General features: G+C 44.5%; 1 protein-coding gene across 4 annotated transcripts in view; it reads right to left on the bottom strand.

The window, feature by feature from the left end:
* LOC139160075 (zinc finger protein 135-like) overlaps positions 1-23,369 on the bottom strand; it is a 47,481-nt gene that overhangs the window by 2,666 nt on the left and 21,446 nt on the right. For 2 of the 4 annotated variants that reach the window (XM_070737607.1, XM_070737606.1), the window contains exon 2: positions 4,686-6,949. In XM_070737607.1, the coding sequence (XP_070593708.1) occupies positions 4,859-6,145 (1,287 nt within the window). In that variant the 5' untranslated portion in view covers positions 6,146-6,949 and the 3' untranslated portion in view covers positions 4,686-4,858. Of the gene's footprint in view, positions 1-4,685; positions 6,950-12,167; positions 12,237-23,369 lie in introns of those variants that run through there. The other 2 variants (XR_011557877.1, XM_070737605.1) reach the window with 2 other exon arrangements.

Here is a 23,369-nt window from a genome sequence, read left to right on the forward strand (position 1 = left end):
GCCGCGGTAACACTTTCACTCTGGCGTGTGCTAGGCAGAAGACGCGTAAGACTGGCTTCTATTTATACAGTTTCGCCCAGCAACAAGCGACGCCTGACAGCTCTCCAAGATTGGCGCCAAACCACAGCAGCCAATGAAAAGCTGGTAAACAACTCTTATTATAAATAGTGAATTCTGCTTAACAACTCATGTTTTTAAAACTTTACCCTGATACAGAATTTTGTAGAAACTTCTGGACATAACATAGACAGTATTTTGCTTAGCGACTTGCACATTTGATTAATGGCTGCCCCTGTTGTGTTTGGGCCAGCCGTTGCTCCCACAGATGGGAGAGACGTGGCACAAAGTGAATGCGAAAGCCTGGCTGACAGCCAGGAAGATGTGGCAGACAGCCAGGAAGATGAGGCCACTGGTACACAGGATTCAGCAGACAGCCCAAGGGATTTGGCATGCAGTCCCTCAGACAGTCTTTCGTCCCTGGATTCTTCTGCAGATCAATATATTGATCTGCGTAGCCGAAGAGCTATGCAAAGAAGGGATCGCTTTAAGGAGTATTACAAGTCATTTTAGGAGCACCTGGGCTGGGTGTGGTTCTTATACTGAGGGCTGGGTGTGGTTCCCTTAATGAGGGCTAAAGGGATAAAAGGGAACAAAGGCCAAGGCAAACTGGCTGTTTATCTGTGTTATTTTGTGGTTCCTGCTCTGAAGTTTCTGTTCCGTGCCGTTGGAGTTTTCAACCCAGCTTTTTCAGACAAGTGGGAGGTGAAAACTCTGGGACTTGCTGTTTGCTCCAAAGATTCAAAAGTCTTTGCTCATTCCAGGTTGTCTTTGTTTGTTTTTTCCTGTGTTTTTGTATGCGGCTGAAGTAAGCCTTGCACTATAATTGTTTTCGGACACTATGAACTGTTTTTGAGTAACCCTTTTTTGTTTATCTAATACACGTTTGCTGATTAGCAGAGCACGTGTGTGTTTGATTTCTTTTCCTTGGACTGTTACGCATTGCCTGAACCCAGTCAGGCAGAACAGCCCCAGGGAGAGCAGGGGGATTTAGGTAATTAAGGAAAGCAATTTCAATTAATAGCTGTTGCAATATTGCAACCAAAATTCAAGGCCCATAACAGTTATATATTGATTACTACTTTTATGCTGGCTGTGGAATTCTGGGACTCCAAAGAGAAAACAGAAACTCCACATAGGGGAATTCCATAACCACACAGAAAAGATCCACCAAATGGCCATATAGTCAGATACAATCCAGGTACAAAAAGGACACGAAGGAATATGGGATAAGCCCATCATCAAGTATATTAGATAAATTTTTAACTGGCCCTGAAAATAAAATCATTTCCAAACTGTATACTTACTCACTACAATATGAAAGACACGACGATGTGGTAAAAGTACCTATGGTGACATGGGCACAGAGCATTGTTTATAATATTCACTTGGAAGACTGGGAACAAATAGGGAATAGAAATTTAAAAATATCAAAATCAGTATCTTATAAGGAAAATTAGTACAAAATGTGTTGTTGATGGTATTTGGCACTGACCCAATTAGCTAAAATATATCCAAAATTGAGCCCAAATTGTTGGCAGTGTAAAAAAAATAATGGCACCTTCTTCCAGATGTGGTGGTCATGTTCCGAGACAAAAAAATTGTGGACAAAAATACACAAATGATTACAAGAAATAACACAAACAAAGATAGAATTCTTACCGGAATTGTTCCCATTGGGAATATTTAAAACGGAATACAGTAAAGCAAAAAAAAATACTTTATATTACATATTACGAGTGCAGCCAGAATTACCTTTGACCAATATTGGAAAAATAGAGAAACACCCACCCCCATCAAAAAGTAGTAATTAATAAAATATATAATTGTCCAGAAATGGACACATTGATGATGGAATTAAGGGGCCAAAAAGATTTTGAGTATTATGAAATAAGGGCACATTGGCACCGATGGATTGAGTTAAGAAATAGAAATAAAAAGATCACAAAAGATACATAAAAGCTAGTAAAACGAAGAATATACATATGTAAATTTAATGGTTTGAATAGGGACTTTGTGATTGTATGAATTAACACAAATATTACACTAATTACCGTATACGCACCTGCTGATAAGACGCACCTAGATTTTAGAGGAGGGAAATAGAAAAAAATATTTTGAGCCAAAAAGGGGAGAGGAAGAGAGGAAGGAGTGAAAGAAGGGAGTGAGGGAGGAAAGAAGGGAGGAAGGAAAAGGAAAGCAAGAAATGGAGGGAGGAAAGGAAGGAAGGAAGGAAAGAAAGAAAGAAAGGGGGAAGGGACAGGAACAGAGGAAGGAAGCAAGGAAACTTATGAAAGGGGAGAGTAAGAGAGGAAGGACTGAAGGGAGGGAGGGAGGGAAGAAGGTAGGAAGGAGAAAGAAAAGAAGAAATAGAGGAAGGGAAGGTAAAAGAGAGAAAGAAAAAGAGCAAGAAAGAAAGAAAATGAAAGAGAAATAAAAATAGAGAGGGGGAATGAAAGAAATGGAAGGAGGGAAGGAAGGAGAGAAAGCAAGAGAAAGAAAGAAAGCAAGAGAAAGAAAAAAGAATGAAAGAGCAAGAGAGCAAGAGAGAAAAAGAAAGAGAGAAAGAAAGAAAGAAAGAAAGAAAGAAAGAAAGGCAACTTCAAAGAAAGGCTCACTGAGCATCTCTCACTCTCTCTTTCTATCCCTCTTTCTTTCTTTCTCTTCCTTTCTCTCTCTCCTCTTCCTTTATTTCCTCTCTCTCCCTCCCTCTCTCTTTCTCTCCCCCCCTCTCTCCCCCTTTCCCTCTCTCTTTCTCTCTCTCCCTCTTTTGCTATCTCTCCCCCCTCTCCCTCTCTCTTTCTCTCCCCCCTTTCCCTCTCTTTCTCTCTCCCTCTCTTGCTATCTCTCCCCCCTCTCCCACTCTTTCTCCCTCCCCCTCTCTTTCTCTCTCTCCCCCTCTCTCTTTCTCTCTCTCTCCCCCTCTTTCTCTCTCTTCTTCTCACTTTCTCTCTCTTGTTTTCTTTCTGTCTCTTTCTGTCCCGGGCTCTCAGCAAGGGGGTTGCAGGAGAGGCGGGGCCGGCGAAGGTGATATTCAATGTCGGGGGCGCTCGGGCGGTTGCGCGCGCTCCCTATCTCCCTGCTAGCCCACTCGGAATATTCAAAATAAGAAAAACCTTCGCCGGCAAAGGCTTTTCTTATTTTGAATATTCCGAGTGGGCTAGCAGGGAGATAGGGAGCGCGCGCAACCGCCCGTGCGCCCCCGACATTGAAGACCTCCGCTGAGAAAAACCTTTGCCGGCATTTCCTCTCGGCGTCAAGGAGGTGCAGCGGCGGGCGGAGAGAGGGAAGGGGGGGCAGCGGCATCCCTCCTGGCCTTGGCGGGCCGCCCGACCCTCCCCACCTCCTGCAAATGCGGCGGGCGGCGGGGGGAGAGCGAGGAGCCGGTTCTGGCGGGCGCGGGGCTTGGCTGGCTGGCTGGCGGGGGGAGCGCCGTTGGTGGTGCGGAGGGAGACCCTCCTCCGGGAGGGAGGGGGCCAGGCAGCAGCTAGCCAGCCAGCCGGCGGGATGGCGCTTCCGAGTTCGCAGCCTCCCCCCCCCCCCCGCCTGCATCTTCGCTCCATAAGACGGGGCTGATTTTTCTTCCTACTTTGGGAGGAAAAAAACTGCGTCTTATGGAGCGAAAAATACAGTAATTAATATGTATATTATTACAGGAATTAATGAAATATCCGATGTAGCAATGCAGAAATACTGAATGTTGCTGATATTACAATTTTTTTGTTTGTCCTTTATTTTTTGTTGTTATTTGCTTGTCAGGGTTTTTTTTTCAAAAAAAGAGAGAGAAAATATCCACCAAAAATTCATTTTTGAAGAATTCCACTATACAGTGGTACCTCATGATACGAACTTAATTGGTTGCAGGAGGAGGTTCGTAAGGTGAAAAGTTCGTAAGACGAAACAATGTTTCCCATAGGAATCAATGTAAAAGCAAATAATGCGTGCAAATCCTTCAGGAAAATCCCAAACTTTAGAAGGGAGGCGAACAGAGGGCAGGGAGGAGCAGCTAAAGGGGGCGGGTGGAAGAAGCAAGGCTAGGCTAAAGGGTGAGTGGGAAGGAAGAAAGGCAACGGGGGCGCCCCTCCCTTTTCTTTCTTCAAAAGACACACTTTCAGTGCCTGTGCAAGCACGCTGTTCTCCTTTTTAAAATGCAAACTCTTTCCTCCTCCAAGCCGCCCCTCCCTTTTCTTTCTTCAAAAGACACCCTTTCAGTGCCTGTGCAAGCACGCTGTTCTCCTACTTTTTAAAATGCAAACTCTTTCCCTCTCCAAGCCGCCCCTCCCTTTTCTTTCTTCAAAAAAGGGGGAAAAAAGAAACCCCTTCATCCCAGAAGCAGCGGCTTGGGTTTGTAAGGTGAAAATAGTTTGGAAGAAGAGGCAAAAAAATCTTAAACACCGGGTTCGTATCTCGAAAAGTTCACTAGAAGAGGCGTTCGTAAGATGAGGTACTACTGTATCTACAAAAGGTAATATCCAGAAGCTTCTGCTGATAACCAGAAACTAGTTAATTAGCCATTTTCCTTTTCTGTCCACCTACAAATTTAATCCTGAGAAATGTTTGAGCAAAATGAATCAAGCCAAAATTGAAAAAATCAATTTCAATGAGAGATCACAAATGAAATTCAAGCACTCTAAAGTCATCTATTATTCCTCACACAGATTACCTTGCGTGCAATAAGGGATGATTTATGTTTGAAGTAATGTCCACACACTGGATATTTCAACGATTTGTCCATGGTGTGAGTCCTCTGGTATATCACTAGGTGGGAATTCTGACTGAAACTTTTGCTCAGATAGGACATTCAGTGGGGTTTCTTTCCTGTGTGAGTTCTCTGGTGTTTCACCAGGCTGGAACTATGACTAAAACTTTTCCCACAATCAGGACATTCAAAGGGTTTCTCTCCTGTATGAATCCTCTGGTGTATCGCCAGGCTGGAATTATCACGACAACCTTTCCCACAGTCAGGACATTCAAAGGGTTTATCTCCTGTATGAGTCTTCTGGTGTCTCATCAGGCTGGAATTATCACTAAAGCGTTTCCTACAGTCAGGACATTCAAAAGGTTTCTCTCCTGTGTGAGTCCTCTGGTGTTTCACTAGGCTGGAAATATGACTAAAAGTTTCCCCACAATCTCGACATTCAAAGGGTTTCTCTCCTGTGTGAATCCTCTGGTGTGCCACCAGGTTGGAATTACCACTAAAGCTTTTCCCACAGATAGGACATTCAAAGGGTTTCTCTCCTGTGTGAATCCTCTGGTGCGTCACCAAGGTGGAATTATCACTAAAGCTTTTCCCACAGATAGGACATTCAAATGGTTTCTCTCCTGTGTGAGTCCTCTGGTGTGTCAGTAGGCTGGAACTCTGACTAAACCTTTTTCCACAATTAGGACATTCAAAAGGTTGCTCTCCTGTGTGAATCCTCTGGTGTGTCACCAGGTTGTAATTACTACTAAAGCTTTTCCCACAGATAGGACATTCAAAGGGTTTCTCTCCTGTGTGAGTCCTCTGGTGTTTCCCCAAGCTGGAACTCTGACTAAACCTTTTTCCACAATTAGGACATTCAAAGGGTTTCTCTCCTGTGTGAATCCTCTGGTGTGTCACCAGGTTGTAATTACTACTAAAGCTTTTCCCACAGATAGGACATTCAAAGGGTTTCCCTCCTGTGTGAGTCCTCTGGTGTTTCACCAGGGTGGAATTTTCACTAAACCTTTTCCTACAGAAAGGACATTGAAAGGGTTTCTGTCCTGTGTGAATCCTCTGGTGTTGTATTAGGCTCCAATTATAACTAAACCTTTTCCTACAGTCAGGACATTCAAAGGGTTTCTCTCCTGTGTGAGTCCTCTGGTGTCTCACCAGGGTGGAATTCTGACTAAAGCTTTTCCCACAGATAGGACATTCAAAGGGTTTCTCTCCTGTGTGAATTCTCTGGTGTGCCGCTAAGCTGGATTTAACACTAAAGCTTTTCCCACAGATAGGACATTCAAAGGGTTGTTCTGCTGTGTGAGTCCTCTGGTGTTTCACCAGGCTGGAATTATCACAAAAACCTTTCCTACAGATAGGACATTCATAGGGTTTCTCTCCTTTATGCATGGTCTTGTGTCTCAGAAGGTGGAAATTACTAATGAAATCTTTTCCATAATCTCATAAGATTTCTCCATGGAGTGAATCCTCTGACGTATTACCAGGTGGGAATTATGATGGAATGTTCTCCCATAATTTGGACCTTGAATGGGTTTTTCTTTATGATTCCTGTGATCACCAAGTTGAAATTATAACTGAAAGTTTTCAACGACCAGGGCATTCAAAGTATTTTTCTCCTATGTGAGTCTTCTGGTGTGTCACCAGGCTGGAATTGTGACTTTTCCAAAAGCAGGACATTCAGGTAATTTGTGTGGCTTTTCTCTTTTCTGGCTCCTCTTGTGCAAAATCAGCTATTTATTGGCAATCTTTGTTTCTCGCATAATAGGCAAATCGATGGAGCTTTTCCACAGCTGATATTCTTGAGCAGCTAAAAAAGGGGGGCAATGCCTTGTTTAGTGGTGTTTTCATTCCAGTCATTTTTTGCTCAGAGGGAGACGCCTGCATTATTGTTTGTTCTACGCGACTTGATTTTACTGTTTCCTCCCCACTGACTTCTAGACATTTCCCTCTTTTGCTGAATGAAAAATAATCTCCCTCCACTTTTCATGTAATGTATCCTTGATTTCTTCACTGTCTGCTTATTCTTTCTTGATTTTCTCTCTTTTGTCTAATAGTTGCTGGAAGAGGAACAGCAGTGTATGTTTTTCTGAAGGAAATGGAAAATATTTTGATTTCTGGCTTGATTTTCTTTTCTTTTCAACGTTGCTTGTTATTTACAGTTGTCCCAAGGGCTCTTATTGCCATCCTCTTTGCCTGCAAGATTCAAAGAAAAGTGTAACTTTAATCTATATGCATAGAAAAATGTCTCTGTGTGTATGTTCCAGCATAACTCTGGAATGACTTGAGCAATTGCAACTAAATTTAATACACAGTTTACTGTATGGAAATAAATATTGTGGAGGGAAGATATCGCTAACCCCCTTCAGTGTGTGTGTGCATGTGTTACAGCATGATTCTGGAATGCCTGGACTGATGAAATGAAAAAGACTAAATTATACCCAAAATGTGAAGTCACAGTACTTTTTACAGTGATAGTTATTGTTGTTGCTATTATTATTATTATTATTATTATTATTATTATTATTATTTATTAGATTTGTATGCCGCCCCTCTCCGCAGACTTTGGGCGGTTCACAACAATAACAAAAACAATGTAAGAACAAATCTAATAATTTAAAAACACTAAAAAGCCCATTATTAAAAGCAAACAAACACACAAACATACAATGTATAAACTGTATAGGCCCGGGGGAGATGTCTCAGTTCCCCCATGACTGACGGCAGAGATGGATCTTAAGAACTTTACGAAAGGCAAGGAGGGTGGGGGCAGTTCTAATCTCCAGGGGGAGCTGGTTCCAGAGGGTCGGGGCCGCCACAGAGAAGGCTCTTCTCCTGGGTCCCGCCAAACGACATTGTTTAGTCGACGGGACCCGGAGAAGGCCAACTCTGTGGGACCTAAATGGTCGCTGGGATTCATGCGGCAGAAGGCGGTCCCGGAGATATTCTGGTCCGATGCCATGAAGGGCTTTATAGGTCATAACCAACACTGAATTGTGACCGGAAATTGATAGGCAATCAATGCAGACTGCAGAGTGTTGGTGTAACATGGGCATACCTTGGGAAGCCCATGATTGCTCTCGCAGCTGCATTCTGCACAATCTGAAGTTTCCGAACACTTTTCAAAGGTAGCCCCATGTAGAGAGCATTACAGTAGTCGAGCCTCAAGGTGATGAGGGCATGAGTGACTGTGAGCAGTGAGTCACAGTCCAAATAGGGCCACAACTGGTGCACCAGACGAACCTGGGCAAATTCAAGATACAGCCTGTTGTGCCTTCAAATGGTTTGTACTCTACAGCACTGTGGTAAAGGCTTGCAGTACTCCTATATCAGAGGGGGGCTCCCTCTAATACAGGATTGGGCTAAATACATATCTGGGCTATGCCGGGTTATCAGCTAATTGTATATAAAATGGTTGGAGATGATGTAAAAAGAAAAGTATATATTGCCAAGAAAAAAGAACCATGCCCCTATAAGTAGAATAACCATTTACATTATTGATGATTCATTTGACACTTGGACCACTACTGAGATCCATGTTCAAATATCCATTTAATTAAATTCAGTTGCTTGGTTGGGTCAATGACAAATTCTTAGCCATGCAAAGTGTTATCAAAGAAGTGGTAAGTGAGGACTACCTGTGCAACCAAAAATGCCAAAAGGTCCTCAATAGGTACCGTGTTTCCCCGATAGTAAGACCCCCCCGATTGTAAGACATATGGGGGGTTTCAGGGGGGTCGGCTAATATAAGCCATACCCCGAAAGTAAGACATATGTCTTACTTTCGGGGAAACACGGTACTAAAAGCGAGGGAGGCATTGGAGCAGTTCGCGGCGCCCTGGCGGCGGTTCCCTCCGCTTTGACGGTGCTGGTCCGCTCGCTCGTCCCCGCAACCGACCCGTTTCCCCGACACGCGTCTGGAGGGGAGGAGCCGCTCTGCGCAGTTGGGCAGCCCTGCCTGCCGGAAAGGAGGCGGGCGAAGGAGGGCGCAGCTCCGGCCGCCCGCTCGGCTCGCTTCTACAACTTCGGACCAGCGCCGTCCTTCGCCTCGCATTTCCGGGTTGGCGAGCCTGGATTGTTTTTCCTGCGAGCGCTGGTCCCCGATAAGCCTTCTGCGCCTGACTCGGCGAGGCGAGAGGGAAGAAGGAGAAGCGCAAGTGGATGTGGAGCGAAGGAAGGATAAATGCCTCCCGGGCGCTCCGCATCCACTTGCGCTTCTCCTTCTTCCCTCTCGCCTCGCCGAGTCAGGCGCAGAAGGCTTAGCAGGGACCAGCGCTCGCAGGAAAAACAATCCAGGCTCGCCAACCCGGAAATGCGAGGCGAAGGACGGCGCTGGTCCGAAGTTGTAGAAACGAGCCGAGCGGGCGGGCGGAGCTGCGCCCTCCTTCGCCCGCCTCCTTTCCGGCAGGCAGGGCTGCCCAACCGCGCAGAGCGGCTCCTCCCCTCCAGACGCGTGTCGGGGAAGCGGGTCGGTTGCGGGGACGAGCGAGCGGACCAGCGCCGTCAAAGCGGAGGGAACAGCCGCCAGGGCTGCTGCTGCGCTGCCGAGCAGATCAGCTGCTGGGCGGCCGAAGAAACCTTCCCTGGGTCTTCCCGACTTCACCCTGTCAATTTGGTGAGTGGAGGCGGGAAACGGCGGGGGGGGGTATGTAAGACATACCCCGAAAGTAAGACCTAGTGGGGCTTTTGGGGGTAAAAAGAAAGTAAGACACTGTCTTACTATCGGGGAAACACGGGTATTTTTCAGGAAGTGCTGGATTAAGCACAATTGAACCTGGTTAATACAGGGATGGGACAGAAAATACCATAATCATTGTCAAGACATGGAAATAAAAAACTTGTAAATTTTATTCATCTATCATTTTCAAGACACGTTTGGATTGCAAACTTGATATCAAGAGGGCAATATCAAGATATAATGAGAGACTTTAACTACCCTAATATCAACTGGGAGGCAAATTGTACAGGAAGTGGGAGGCTGAACAGATTCCCAACTAACTTAGCTGACAACTTTGTCATCCAAAACGTAGAGGAGGGAAATAGAAGAAAAACTATACTGGACCTAATTCTTACTGGTAGAGAAGAAGTGACAGAGCGCGTTGAAGTAGTAGTAGTAGTAAGAACAACAACAATAATAATAATAACTGAGTTGGAAGGGACCTTGGATGTCTCCCATTTTTTCTTGTAATTTTATCATAGTTTCCTGAATTACCAGGAGCGTGTTCTGCCTGACCGGGCTCAAGCGATAATTAACAGTCCAGGAAAGAAGGTCAGACACACACGTACATTGCTAATCAGCAAACTTGTATTAAACAGAAAAGGCTAAAGAAAACGGTCCTTATTTTCAGGAGTAAAACACAGTTTCCCTGAGGCTCCCCCCACTGGGATTCCCTTCATTTTTGCTGGTGTTGCTTTAAATCCCAGTGAGGGGCGCCTCAGGGAAATCCCAGCAATGCAAGAACGGGCGCTTCAGGTGGCAACGGAAGTCAGGAGGTTGGGTTTCCCAGCGAGGGGAGGCTTGCAATGGAAGTCCGGAGGCGGGGATTCCCACCGGTGCAAGGCAAAAGGATGGGGTTGCACGCATTATTTGCTTTTACATTGATTCCTATGGGGAAAATTGCTTCGTCTTACTAACTTTTCTACTTATGAACCTGGTCACAGAACGAATTAAGTTCGTACGACGAGGTATCACTGTATATTATTAAGTGGTATCAACCACTTTACCATGGTTACAGTGGCCAAAAAAGCTAATGCAATCATAGACTATAATAACAGAGGAATACAGACAAGTTTAAGTGAAGCGTCAGTATCAATTTATAATGCTTTGCTAAGACCACAGTTGGAGTACTGCAAACATTATTAAACAGATGTTGAAACTCCATAAAGAGCCCATAGAAACATAGAAGACTGACGGCAGAAAAAGACCTCATGATCCATCTAGTCTGCACTTATATTATTTTCTGTATTTTATCTTAGGATGGATAAATGTTTATCCCAGGCATGTTGAAATTCAGTTACTGTGGATTTACCAACCACATCTGCTGGAAGTTTGTTCCAAGGATCTACTACTCTTTCAGTAAAATAATATTTTCTCACGTTTCTTTTGATCTTTCCCCCAACTAACTTCAGATTGTGTCCCCTTGTTCTTATGTTCACTTTCTTATTAAAAACAGTTCCCTCCTGAACCTTATTTAAGAGCAAGAGAAGAGCAGCAAGGATAATTAGGGGGCTGGAAGATGAAATAAATAAAGACCAGTTGCAGGAATCGGTGTCTAGTCCTGTGATATCTGAGGGCACATGCGGTGTTGCCCTATGTCAGCTACAAATGCATGTGCACACTGGCCAGCTGATTTTTGGCCTTCCCTACATGGGAGGCCATTTTCACCCTGCCCAGGCTTCAGGAAAGCCTCCAAAGACTTTGGGTGACAAAAAATGGACCCAACAGGCCTACTGGAAGTCCAGAGGCTTCAGTGAGACCTGCGCGCATGCAAGGGAGGGGGCAGCATGCAGTAGGTTTTGTACACATGCAGAGGGGAGGGCATTGCATGATGGGTGTGGGCATGTGCGTACGTGCCCTTTTGGCACTCCCAGCAAAGATAGGTTCACCATCACTGCTCTAATCTAATGACAAGAAGATCTAGGGGTGACACGATAGCAGTGTTCCAATACTTGGGGGCTTCCACAAAGAAGAGGGGCAGGGTCAACCTATTCTCCAAAGCACCAGAAGGCACGACATGCAACTGGATGGAAACTAAGCAAGGAGAAAAGCAGCCTAGAGCTAAGGATAAATTTCCTGACACCCAGAACAATCAGTGGAACAGCTTAGTCTTCAGAAGTTGTGAGTGCTCCATCACTGGAGGCTTTTTAAAAAAAAGTTATTAGTTTTCAAAAAAAAATTAAAACAAGCAAGCAAACAACAAAAATAGATAAATAAAAAAGGACAAACAAAGAAGAACTACAACAACATATATAATATTAGCAAACATTCGGTATTTCTGCATTGCTACATCGCATATTTCATTAATTCCTGGAGGCTTTTGAATGGAGACTGGACAGCCCTTTGTCTGAAATAACATTGCCTCTCCTGCTTGACCAGAGGGTTGGAATAGAAGACCTCTAAGGATCCTTCAAACGATGTTCCTCTGTTACTCTCCTCTAGTGATGGAGCACCCACCACTTCTGGAGAATCAACCTTAACTTCAAAGAGGCACTTTAAATCTTCTCGCCAGCAGAAAATTGCAGCCACCAGTTTCACAGCCTGCAGCACCAGTGGGCTTAAATTTGGGGAGGGGAAAAGCCTGCAGCAGCTGACACGCTTCAGCCCGGTTGCTTCTCTGCTTCCAGGCCGTGGAGGAAACCAAACAGCCCGACTTGCTCCCGGACTCTCCTTCCACCCCCACCCCCCTCCACTCACCTTCCCGCTGCTGCTTCGATCCAGGCAGAGGAGAAAAGCCGCTCTGCGCGCCACCTTTCTCCCATGAGTGATCCGGAAGAGGAAGTTCTTCTGTGCTTCTTCTCTGCTTCCATCCTTTCTAGCAATGGAGTACTCGATGGTTTTAACTCCACTGTTAAAAGGCTATGCATTTTTCAAACGCAGATGTTACCTACCCGATTGCCATCTCCAGATACCGTAGGAGGCAGAAAATCACGCTTATCCCCGCTCTACTACCTAAGGCGTCTGCAAGATGTTTTCACTGTTTGAATCCTATCACGGTGGTTTTGACTTTTAGCAACCGACCTTTGCATCTGAGTCTAGTGAAATATGAGGCTATTTAGCTTACGAAGATTAGGTGTGCAAAGAAAAGGTCACGATGTGTGTTCTCTCCCCCAGAATTACAGAATAAGCTATTTTGGGGTGAGGGTTTCCTCAGTGGAGATCAAAGACTTTCTATACCTCAAAACTTTAAGCCTTATTTAAGGTGGCTCCCAAGGATTTAGGATATGGCAGCACCACCAGGTGAGATGCCCTAGCGCAGTGATGCTCAATCTTTTTGGGTTTGCATACGAAAATGAAGGTCACATGGGGGGCAGTCATGCAGATGCATGCCCACACCCATAATTCCATATTTCCACCCCTGTATGCCTTTCTAGGAACCGGGCAAGGGCAAATACGGCCTTCCCCAGTCCTCTGGAGCACTGTTTCCCAAACTTAGCAACTTGAAGATATTTGGATTTCAACTCCCAGAATTCCCCAGGCAGCGAATGCTGGCTGGTGAATTCTGGGAGTTGAACTCCAGATATCTTCAAGTTGCCACGGTTGGGAAACACTGCTCTGGAGGCTGAAAACAGACTATTTTCCAACTCCCAGTGGGCTCATAAGACCCGAAACCCATTGGCTTGTGCAGGACAAGAGCTCGAGTGCCCACCAATACGGCTGCGGGTGCCACTTATGACATGCATGCCATCACGACTCTAGGGGAGCCAGCTTCACTCCTGCTGGTCAGAGCTGCATCCAAGAGCACATAGTGGAGGAAATTGTGTATCTGGTAAATGCTGTTTGTCCATGCCGTGGGACGAATAGATCAGAATGGAGCTCAACTAGTGGAATATTACCCTGTGTCTTCTGTAAATTTAACAGAACCAAAAAAGAATTAGACATGGGGTTGGGAACTACCTGAAGATTGGAAAACTACATTTTGCATTTTGCTTACTCCAGCTGAATATGTACATTATTTTTCAGAGTATAAAATGCACCTTTCCCACACCAATAGAGGGTGGAAATTTCGGTGCATCTTATACACAGAATACAGCAATTTTTGGCCTCCCGAAGCCCCATGTCCAACTTGGGGGGGGGGATGGGCCCTTTTGCCTTTCCCCAGCCTCCAGGAGCTCTCTGCAGACGTCCCAAATCCTCTGACACCCGACACCCCCAAAAATGGGTGAAAAATGGATCCTTTTTTTTTTGTTGCCAAAAACAGGGTGCACAGAGGTTTGGGGCTTTTTGCAGAGTGGTCCTGGAGCCGGGAAGGACAAAAATCTTTTTTCTTACTTACCTCTTTAAAATTTTGCACCAGTGTGTCTTATAGTCCAAAAAATACAGTAGTTTGGGACAGTGAAATTAAACACCAATGTGCTGGGTGTGCTATTCATTGGATGGTGGTGGAAGGTTCATTCCAGATCAATTGTATGGGTTTGGGTAATTGATTTAAGGGATTGTTTTTTTTCTTTTCCTCTATGCCCCCGACCAGGAAAAATTTACATTTACTGTGCCTGCAGTGAATCATTCAGAACCTAACAAACATCATACTGGACAGTTTTACTGCAGGGAATGTTGAATAGTCCCACGTTGTGTCAGCTTTATGTTGCCGCAGCATTAGCTCTTTTGCAAATATTATCCATTGGCTTTGGTATATCATTGTATGGATATTTTAATTGGAGCCCCAAAGATAAAATCTAATTGCCGTTTTAAATACAAAATGATTTAAGTATTTATGGACTGCAGGCTCCCCCGGAAAAGATACAGTCGCAGACCAAACCCCCGAGAACCTATGCACTGCCATTTTTGCAGTTTTAACTGTAAATTCCTTAGCTACTATTTGTTTTTGTTTGATTGTCAATAGCTGCCCTTTGGCAACAGCAGTTGTCATTCCCCCCAAACATTCATTCAAACAACGAAGGAAGCAAACCTATGGGTGCAGCTAGGTAACATCACGCAAAATATTTTTCGCTTATCTGGAGCTTATGATATGGAAAATTTGCTGTCTACACGTCTAGTCCATTTTCACCCCTTCTGCAGTAAATAAAAACTTCACTGGCTTGGGTAGATTTTTATTAAATGGGAATTTTAATTATGGAAACACAGTGGTACCTCTACTCAGGGCCGCCATCAGGAATTTTGGGGCCCCATACAGCCTAAGTGTCTGGGGTCCCCTCCCTTCTTCCTTCCTTCCTTACCTTTTTCTTTTTCCCCCCTCTTTTTGTTTTTCTTTTCCTTCCTTCCTTCTTTCCTCACCCCAAACACTGGCACTCTGCATAACCCATGCGGGGGCTTTGGCTTCCCCTCTGCAGAACAGAAGCTGGGGACCCCTCCCTCCACATACACCAGATCCCTATAGCCCATCCGAGGGCTGGCAAAATAGGTGTGCCCCCCCACCTGCTTTTCTCTCTTTCTCTTTCTCTCTCTCTTTCTCTCTCTCTCCTTTTCTCTCCCTTTCTCTTTTTCTCTTCCTCTTTCTTTTTATATCTTTCTCTCTTTTTTCTCTCTCCCAACCTCTCTCTTTCTCTCCCTCCCTCTCTCTTTCACTTTCTCTCTCTCTCCCTCTCTCCCCTTCTCTCTTTCTTTCTTTCTCCCTCTCCCTCTTTCTCTTCCTCTTTTTATCTCTTTCTCTCTTATTCTCTCCCTTTCTCTTTTCCTCTCTCTTTCTCTCCCTCCCTCTTTCTCTTTTTATCTCTCTTTCTCTCTCTCTCTCTCTCCCCCTCCCTCTCTTTCTATCCCTTTCTCTCTCTCTCTCTTTCTCCCCCCTCTCTCTGAAGTGGGGAGGGCCGGGTTGGCACCAACGGAGCTCGAGACGGGGTGCAAAAGCAAACTACTCAGCCGGCCCGGGCCCGGATCGGAAGGAAGGAAGGAATTGTAAAAGGGGTGATCAAGAGAGGAATGGGTGAATGAATGGACGGAGGGTGGGAAGGAAGGAAGGAAAGAGGGAAGGGACAGGAACAGAGGAAGGGTGCAAAGAAAGCAAGGAAAGGTGTGAAAGGGGAGAGTAAGAGAGGAAGGAGTGAAAGAAGGGAGGAAGGAGAAGGAAAGCAAGAAATGGAGGGAGGGAAGGAAGGAAGGAAAGAAAGAGGGAAGGGACAAGAACAGAGGAAGGAAGCAAGGAAACTTATGAAAGGGGAGAGTAAGAGGAAGGACTGAAGGAAGGGAGGGAGGGTAGAAGGTAGGAAGGAGAAAGAAAAGGAGAAATAGAGGAAGGGAAGGTAAAAGAGAGAAAGAAAAAGAGCAAGCAAGAAAGAAAGAGAATGAAAGAGAAATAAAAAGAGAGAGGGGGAATGAAAGAAATGGAAGGAGAGAAAGAAAGAGAAAGAAAGCAAGAGAAAGAAAAAAAATGGAAGAGCAAGAGAGAAAGAAAAAAATGAAAGAGCAAGAGAGAAAGAAGGAAGGAAAGAAAGAAGAAAGAAAGGAAAGAAAGAAAGAAGGAAAGAAGGAAGGAAAGAAAGAAAGAAGGAAGGAAAGAAGGAAGGAAGGAAGGAAAGAAAGAAAGGCAACTCCAAAGAAAGGCTCACTGAGAGGATGCATGAAAAGAGGGACCGAGATCTCCACTTGCCTCCCCCTCGCGCCTCGCCCTTCCCACCCGGCTGCCCGTGCGCGCTTACCTGCTCCCAGTGCCAGCAGCAGGAAGGCGAGCGAAGAAGCCATTCGCTCCAGGAGGCGGGCGGTGTTCACGGCCCCCCCGGAACCCCCGGGCCAGCACCTCCGGAGGCCGAAAGGCGTGGCTCTCTTGCCCTCGCAATCCTCGGGGGGACACAAGGCCAGCAGAGAAGCCGGCCGGGCTCAACCTTCTCCCGGCTTCCCCAGCAGCGCGGCTTGGCTTCCGGAGGGCCGAGACACCCCCGTGGCGACTCCTCCTTCCGCGGCTGCCATCGGGGCCCCCTGCCTGTCTGCCAGCCTCCCTACCTTCTTTCCTCACGGGGGTGGCATGAAGGTGCAGGCCGCGGTTGGAGAAGCTCCACAGAGGCAGAGTTCGGCGAGGTGTCTCTGGTCCTTTCACTCGCCTTGGCGCGCTTTTCCCCATCGCAATCGGGGTTGGAGAGATTTGGCGGCCGCCCCCCCCCCCCCCCATTTTTCAATTTGGCCGGGCCTCTGACGTCAGTCCCAGTAGTACCGGCCTATCGGCGGCCCTGCCTCTACTTATGAACACCTCCACTGACGAACTTTTCAAGATATGAACGGGGTGTTTAAGATTATTTTTGCCTCTACTCCCGAACCATTTTCCACTTTCAAACCTGAGCCCGGGTGCGTGCGCTCTCTTACTGCTGCAGGGATTCCCAAGTGGACAGCGGTGGCACACTCCACACACACACACACACACACACACACAGAGGTGACAAACTCCCCACTCCCCCCACCCCAGGCTCGAGATCTGTGTTAATTGGAAGAACCGGTGAAAGGAGAAGCGGAAGCCAGGAGACGCGCATCTTCCTCTTCGTCCTCCTATTGATCCCATAATTGCAACCATAATTCAAGGCCCATAACAGTTATGTAGTTATGTATTGATTACTACTTTTATGCTGGCTGTGGAATTCTGGGACTCCAAAGAGAAAACTGAAACTCCACATATGGGAATTTCATAACCACACAGAAAAGATCCCCCAAATGGCCATACAGTCAGATACAACCCAGGTACAAAAAGGAATATGGGATAAGCACACCATCAAGTATATCAGATAAACTTTTAACTGGCCCTGAAAATAAAATCATTTCCAAACTATATACTTACTCACTACAATATGAAAGACACAACATAGAAACATAGAAGTCTGACGGCAGAAAAAGACCTCATGGTCCATCTAGTCTGCCCTTATACTATTTCCTGTATTTTATCTTAGGATGGATATTTGTTTATCCCAGGCATGTTTAAATTCAGTTACTGTGGATTTATCTACCACGTCTGCTGGAAGTTTGTTCCAAGGATCTACTACTCTTTCAGTAAAATAATATTTTCTCATGTTGCTTTTGATCTTTCCCCCAACTAATTTCAGATTGTGTCCCCTTGTCCTTGTGTTCACTTTCCTATTAAAAACACTTCCCTCCTGGACCTTATTTAACCCTTTAATATATTTAAATGTTTCGATCATGTCCCCCCTTTTCCTTCTGTTCTCCAGACTATACAGATTGAGTTCATTAAGTCTTTCCTGATACGTTTTATGCTTAAGACCTTCCACCATTCTTGTAGCCCATCTTTGGACCCGTTCAATTTTGTCAATATCTTTTTGTAGGTGAGGTCTCCAGAACTGAACACAGTATTCCAAATGTGGTCTCACCAGCATTCTATATAGCGGGATCATAATCTCCCTCTTCCTGCTTGTTATACCTCTAGCTATGCAGCCAAGCATCCTACTTGCTTTCCCTACCGCCTGACTGCACTGTTCACCCATTTTGAGACTGTCAGAAATCACTACCCCTAAATCCTTCTCTTCTGAAGTTTTTGCTAACACAGAACTGCCAATGCAATACTCAGATTGAGGATTCCTTTTCCTCAAGTGCATTATTTTACATTTGGAAACATTAAACTGCAGTTTCCATTGCTTTGACCATTTATCTAGTAAAGCTAAATCATTTACCATATTACAGACGCCTTCAGGAATATCAACCCTATTGCACACTTTAGAGTAATCGGCAAATAGGCAAACCTTCCCTATCAAACCTTCCCCTATGTCACTCATAAACATATTAAAAAGAATAGGACCCAGAACAGACGCTTGTGGCACACCGCTTGTAACCTGACTCTGCTCAGAATACTCGCCGTTAACGGTGAGTATTCAGCCAGCTGCAAAATGATGTGGTAAAAGTACCTATGGTGACATGGGCACAGAGCATTGATTATAATATTCACTTGGAAGACTGGGAACAAATAGAGAATAGAAATTTTAAAATATCAAAATCAGTATCTTATAAGGAAAATTACTACAAAATGTGTTGTTGATGGCACTGACCCAATTAGCTAAAATATATCCAAAATTGAGCCCAAATTGTTGGCAGTGTAAAAAAAATAATGGCACCTTCTTCCAGATGTGGTGGTCATGTTCCGAGACAAAAAAATTGTGGAAAAAAATACACAAATGGTTACAAGAAACAACACAAACAAAAATAGAAATCTTACCAGAATTGTTCCTATCGGGAATATTTAAAAAGGAATATAGTAAAGCAAAAAAACCCTTTATATTACATATCACAAGTGCAGCCAGAATTACCTTTGCCCAATATTGGAAAAATAGAGAAACCCCCACCCCCACCAAAAAGTAGTAATTAATAAAATATATAATTGTCCAGAAATGGACAAACTGATGATGGAATTAAGGGGCCAAAAAGTTTCTGAGTATTATGAAATATGGGCACATTGGCACCGATGGATTGTGTTAAGAAATAGAAATAAAAAGATCACAAAAGATACATAAAAGCTAGTGAAACAAAGAATATACAGATGTAAATTTAATGGTTTGAATAGGGACTTTGTGATTGTATGAATTAACACAAACATTACACTAATTAATTAATATGTATATTATTACAGGAATTAATGAAATATCCGATGTAGCAATGCAGAAATACTGAATGTTGCTGATATTACAATTTTTTTGTTTGTCCTTTATTTTTTGTTGTTGTTTGCTTGTTAGTCAGGGGTTTTTTTCAAAAAAAGAGAGAGAAAAGATCCACCAAAAATTCATTTTTGAAGAATTCCACTATACAGTGGTACCTCATCATACGAACTTAATTGGTTCCAGGAGGAGGTTCGTAAGGTGAAAAGTTCATAAGATGAAACAATGTTTCCCATAGGAATCAATGTACAGTGGTACCTCGAGATACGAGTTTAATTCGTTCCGGACCTGGGCTCTTAAGTCGAGCAGCTCTTATCTCGAACGACTTTTCCCCATAGGAATTAATGTAAATAATTTTAATTGGTTCCAGCCCTCAAAAAACTCACAAAGTTAGTCTAAATTATGCAGAAAGACATGTTTTTAATGAAGAAATGTACATGTACATATAAATGAATAATGAAGTTTCTTTCACTTAACTTGTAAACTTTCTTAAACTTTTAAATTTACATATGTTCAACTTCTCTGCCACCCAATCCTGTAGGACAGAGGTCCCCAACCCTTTTTGCACCAGGGACCGGCTTTAAGCGATCAAGAGAGGAATGGGTGAATGAATGGACGGAGGGTGGGAAGGAAGGAAGGAAAGAGGGAAGGGACAGGAACAGAGGAAGGAAGCAAGGAAACTTATGAAAGGGGAGAGTAAGAGAGGAATGAGTGAAGGGAGGGAGGGAGGGAAGAAGGTGGGAAGGAGAAAGAAAAGAAGAAATAGAGGAAGGGAAGGTAAAAGAGAGAAAGAAAAAGAGCAAGAAAGAAAGAAAGAAAGAAAGAAAGAAAGAAAGAAAGAAAGGGGGAAGGGACAGGAACAGAGGAAGGAAGCAAGGAAACTTATGAAAGGGGAGAGTAAGAGAGGAATGAGTGAAGGGAGGGAGGGAGGGAAGAAGGTGGGAAGGAGAAAGAAAAGAAGAAATAGAGGAAGGGAAGGTAAAAGAGAGAAAGAAAAAGAGCAAGAAAGAAAGCTGCAAGCACCCCCCCGAGCCCCCCAGGCTGGCTGCAACCTTTTAAAACACGCGCGCCGCTTCGCAGCTGTCTCCTGAAGCCGAACGCGGAAGTTAGCGTTTGGCTTCAGGAGACAGCTCCTTGGCACTTGTATCTCGAATTTGGGTTTGTAAGTAGAACAAAAATATCTCTCCCCTCCCAGCTCTTATCTCGAGTTGCTCTTAAGTAGAGCAGCTCTTATGTCGGGGTTCCACTGTACAGTAAAAGCAAATAATGCCTGCAAATCCTTCAGGAAAATCCCAAACTTTAGAAGGGAGGCGAACAGAGGGCAGGGAGGAGCAGCTAAAGGGGGTGGGTGGAAGAAGCAAGGCTAGGCTAAGGGGTGAGTGGGAAGGAAGAAAGGCAAGGGGGGCGCCCCTCCCTTTTCTTTCTTCAAAAGACACCCTTTCAGTGCCTGTGTAAGCACGCTGTTCTCCTACTTTTTAAAATGCAAACTCTTTCCCCCTCCAAGCCGCCCCTCACTTTTCTTTCTTCAAAAGACACCCTTTCAGTGCTTGTGCAAGCACGCTGTTCTCCTACTTTTTAAAATGCAAACTCTTTCCCCCTCCAAGCCACCCCTCCCTTTTCTTTCTTCAAAAGACACCCTTTCAATGCTTGTGCAAGCACGCTATTCTCCTACTTTTTAAAATGCAAACTCTTTCCCCCTCCAAGCCGCCCCTCCCTTTTCTTTCTTCAAAAGACACCCTTTCAGTGCTTGTGCAAGCACGCTATTCTCCTACTTTTTAAAATGCAACCTCTTTCCCCCTCCAAGCCGCCCCTCCCTTTTCTTTCTTCAAAAGACATCCTTTCAGTGCTTGTGCAAGCACGCTATTCTCCTACTTTTTAAAATGCAAACTCTTTCCCCCTCCAAGCCACCCCTCCCTTTTCTTTCTTCAAAAGACACCCTTTCAGTGCTTGTGCAAGCACGCTATTCTCCTACTTTTTAAAATGCAAACTCTTTCCCCCTCCAAGCCGCCCCTCCCTTTTCTTTCTTCAAAAGACACCCTTTCAGTGCTTGTGCAAGCACGCTATTCTCCTATTTTTTAAAATGCAAACTCTTTCCCCCTCCAAGCCACCCCTCCCTTTTCTTTCTTCAAAAGACACACTTTCAGTGCTTGTGCAAGCACGCTATTCTCCTACTTTTTAAAATGCAAACTCTTTCCCCCTCCAAGCCGCCCCTCCCTTTTCTTTCTTCAAAAGACACCCTTTCAGTGCCTGTGTAAGCACGCTGTTCTCCTACTTTTTAAAATGCAAACTCTTTCCCCCTCCAAGCCACCCCTCCCTTTTCTTTCTTCAAAAGACACCCTTTCAGTGCTTGTGCAAGCACGCTATTCTCCTACTTTTTAAAATGCAAACTCTTTCCCCCTCCAAGCCACCCCTCCCTTTTCTTTCTTCAAAAGACACACTTTCAGTGCTTGTGCAAGCACGCTATTCTCCTACTTTTTAAAATGCAAACTCTTTCCCCCTCCAAGCCGCCCCTCCCTTTTCTTTCTTCAAAAGACACCCTTTCAGTGCCTGTGTAAGCACGCTGTTCTCCTACTTTTTAAAATGCAAACTCTTTCCCCCTCCAAGCCACCCCTCCCTTTTCTTTCTTCAAAAGACACCCTTTCAGTGCTTGTGCAAGCACGCTATTCTCCTACTTTTTAAAATGCAAACTCTTTCCCCCTCCAAGCCACCCCTCCCTTTTCTTTCTTCAAAAGACACACTTTCAGTGCTTGTGCAAGCACGCTATTCTCCTACTTTTTAAAATGCAAACTCTTTCCCCCTCCAAGCCGCCCCTCCCTTTTCTTTCTTCAAAAGACACCCTTTCAGTGCCTGTGTAAGCACACTGTTCTCCTACTTTTTAAAATGCAAACTCTTTCCCCCTCCAAGCCGCCCCTCCCTTTTCTTTCTTCAAAAGACACCCTTTCAGTGCCTGTGTAAGCACGCTGTTCTCCTACTTTTTAAAATGCAACCTCTTTCCCCCTCCAAGCCACCCCTCCCTTTTCTTTCTTCAAAAGACACCCTTTCAGGGCTTGTGCAAGCACGCTATTCTCCTACTTTTTAAAATGCAAACTCTTTCCCCCTCCAAGCCGCCCCTCCCTTTTCTTTCTTCAAAAGACACCCTTTCAGTGCCTGTGCAACCATGCTGTTCTCCTACTTTTTAAAATGCAAACTCTTTCCCCCTCCAAGCCGCCCCTCCCTTTTCTTTCTTCAAAAGACACCCTTTTCAGTGCTTGTGCAAGCACGCTATTCTCCTACTTTTTAAAATGCAAACCCTTTCCCCCTCCAAGCCGCCCCTCACTTTTCTTTCTTCAAAAGACACCCTTTCAGTGCCTGTGCAAGCACGCTGTTCTCCTACTTTTTAAAATGCAAACTCTTTCCCCCTCCAAGCCGCCCCTCCCCTTTCTTTCTTCAAAAAAGTGGGGGGAAGAAACCCCTTCATCCCAGCAGCAGCGGCTTGGGTTCGTAAGGTGAAAATTGTTCGGAGGAAGAGGCAAAAAAAATCTTAAACACCGGGTTCGTATCTCGAAAAGTTCGTTAGAAGAGGTGTTCGTAAGATGAGGTACCACTGTATCTACAAAAGGTAATATCCAGAAGCTTCTGCTGATAACCAGAAACTAGTTAATTAGCCATTTTCCTTTTCTGTCCACCTACAAATTTAATCCTGAGAAATGTTTGAGCAAAATGAATCAGGCCAAAATCAAAAAAATCAATTTGTCACCTACAATTTCAATGAGATCACAAATGTAATTCAAGCACTCTAGACTCATACACTATTCCTCACATAGATTACCTTGTGTGCAATAAGGGATGATTTATGTTTGAAGTAATCTCCACACACTGGACATTTCAAAGATTTGTCCATGGTGAGAATCCTCTGGTATATCACTAGGTGGAAATTCTGACTGAAACTTGCGCATTTGATTAACAGCTGCCCCAGGGAGAGCAGGGGAATTTGAGAAATTAAGGAAAGCAATTTCACTTAATAGCCGTTGCAATATGCAACCATAATTCAAGGCCCGTAACAAGTTATATCTTGATTACTACTTTTATGCCGGCTGTGGAATTTTGGGACTCAAAATCTTGGTGGAAACCAAGGAGAAAACTAAAACTCCCCATATGGGAATTCCAAAACCGCATAGAAAAGATCCACCAACAATCCCTTTTTGAGGAATTCCACTATTTCTACAAAAGGTAATAACCAGAAGCTTCTGCTGGTAATTAGAAACTAGTTAATTAGCCCTTTTCCATTTTCCTTCTTTCACCACTTACAAATTTAATCCTGAGAAATGTTTGAGCAAAATGGATCGGGCCAAAATTTCTCACCTACAATTTCAATGAGAGATCA

The sequence above is a fragment of the Erythrolamprus reginae genome, chromosome 2 (assembly GCF_031021105.1).
Source record: "Erythrolamprus reginae isolate rEryReg1 chromosome 2, rEryReg1.hap1, whole genome shotgun sequence".
NCBI lineage: Eukaryota > Metazoa > Chordata > Lepidosauria > Squamata > Dipsadidae > Erythrolamprus > Erythrolamprus reginae.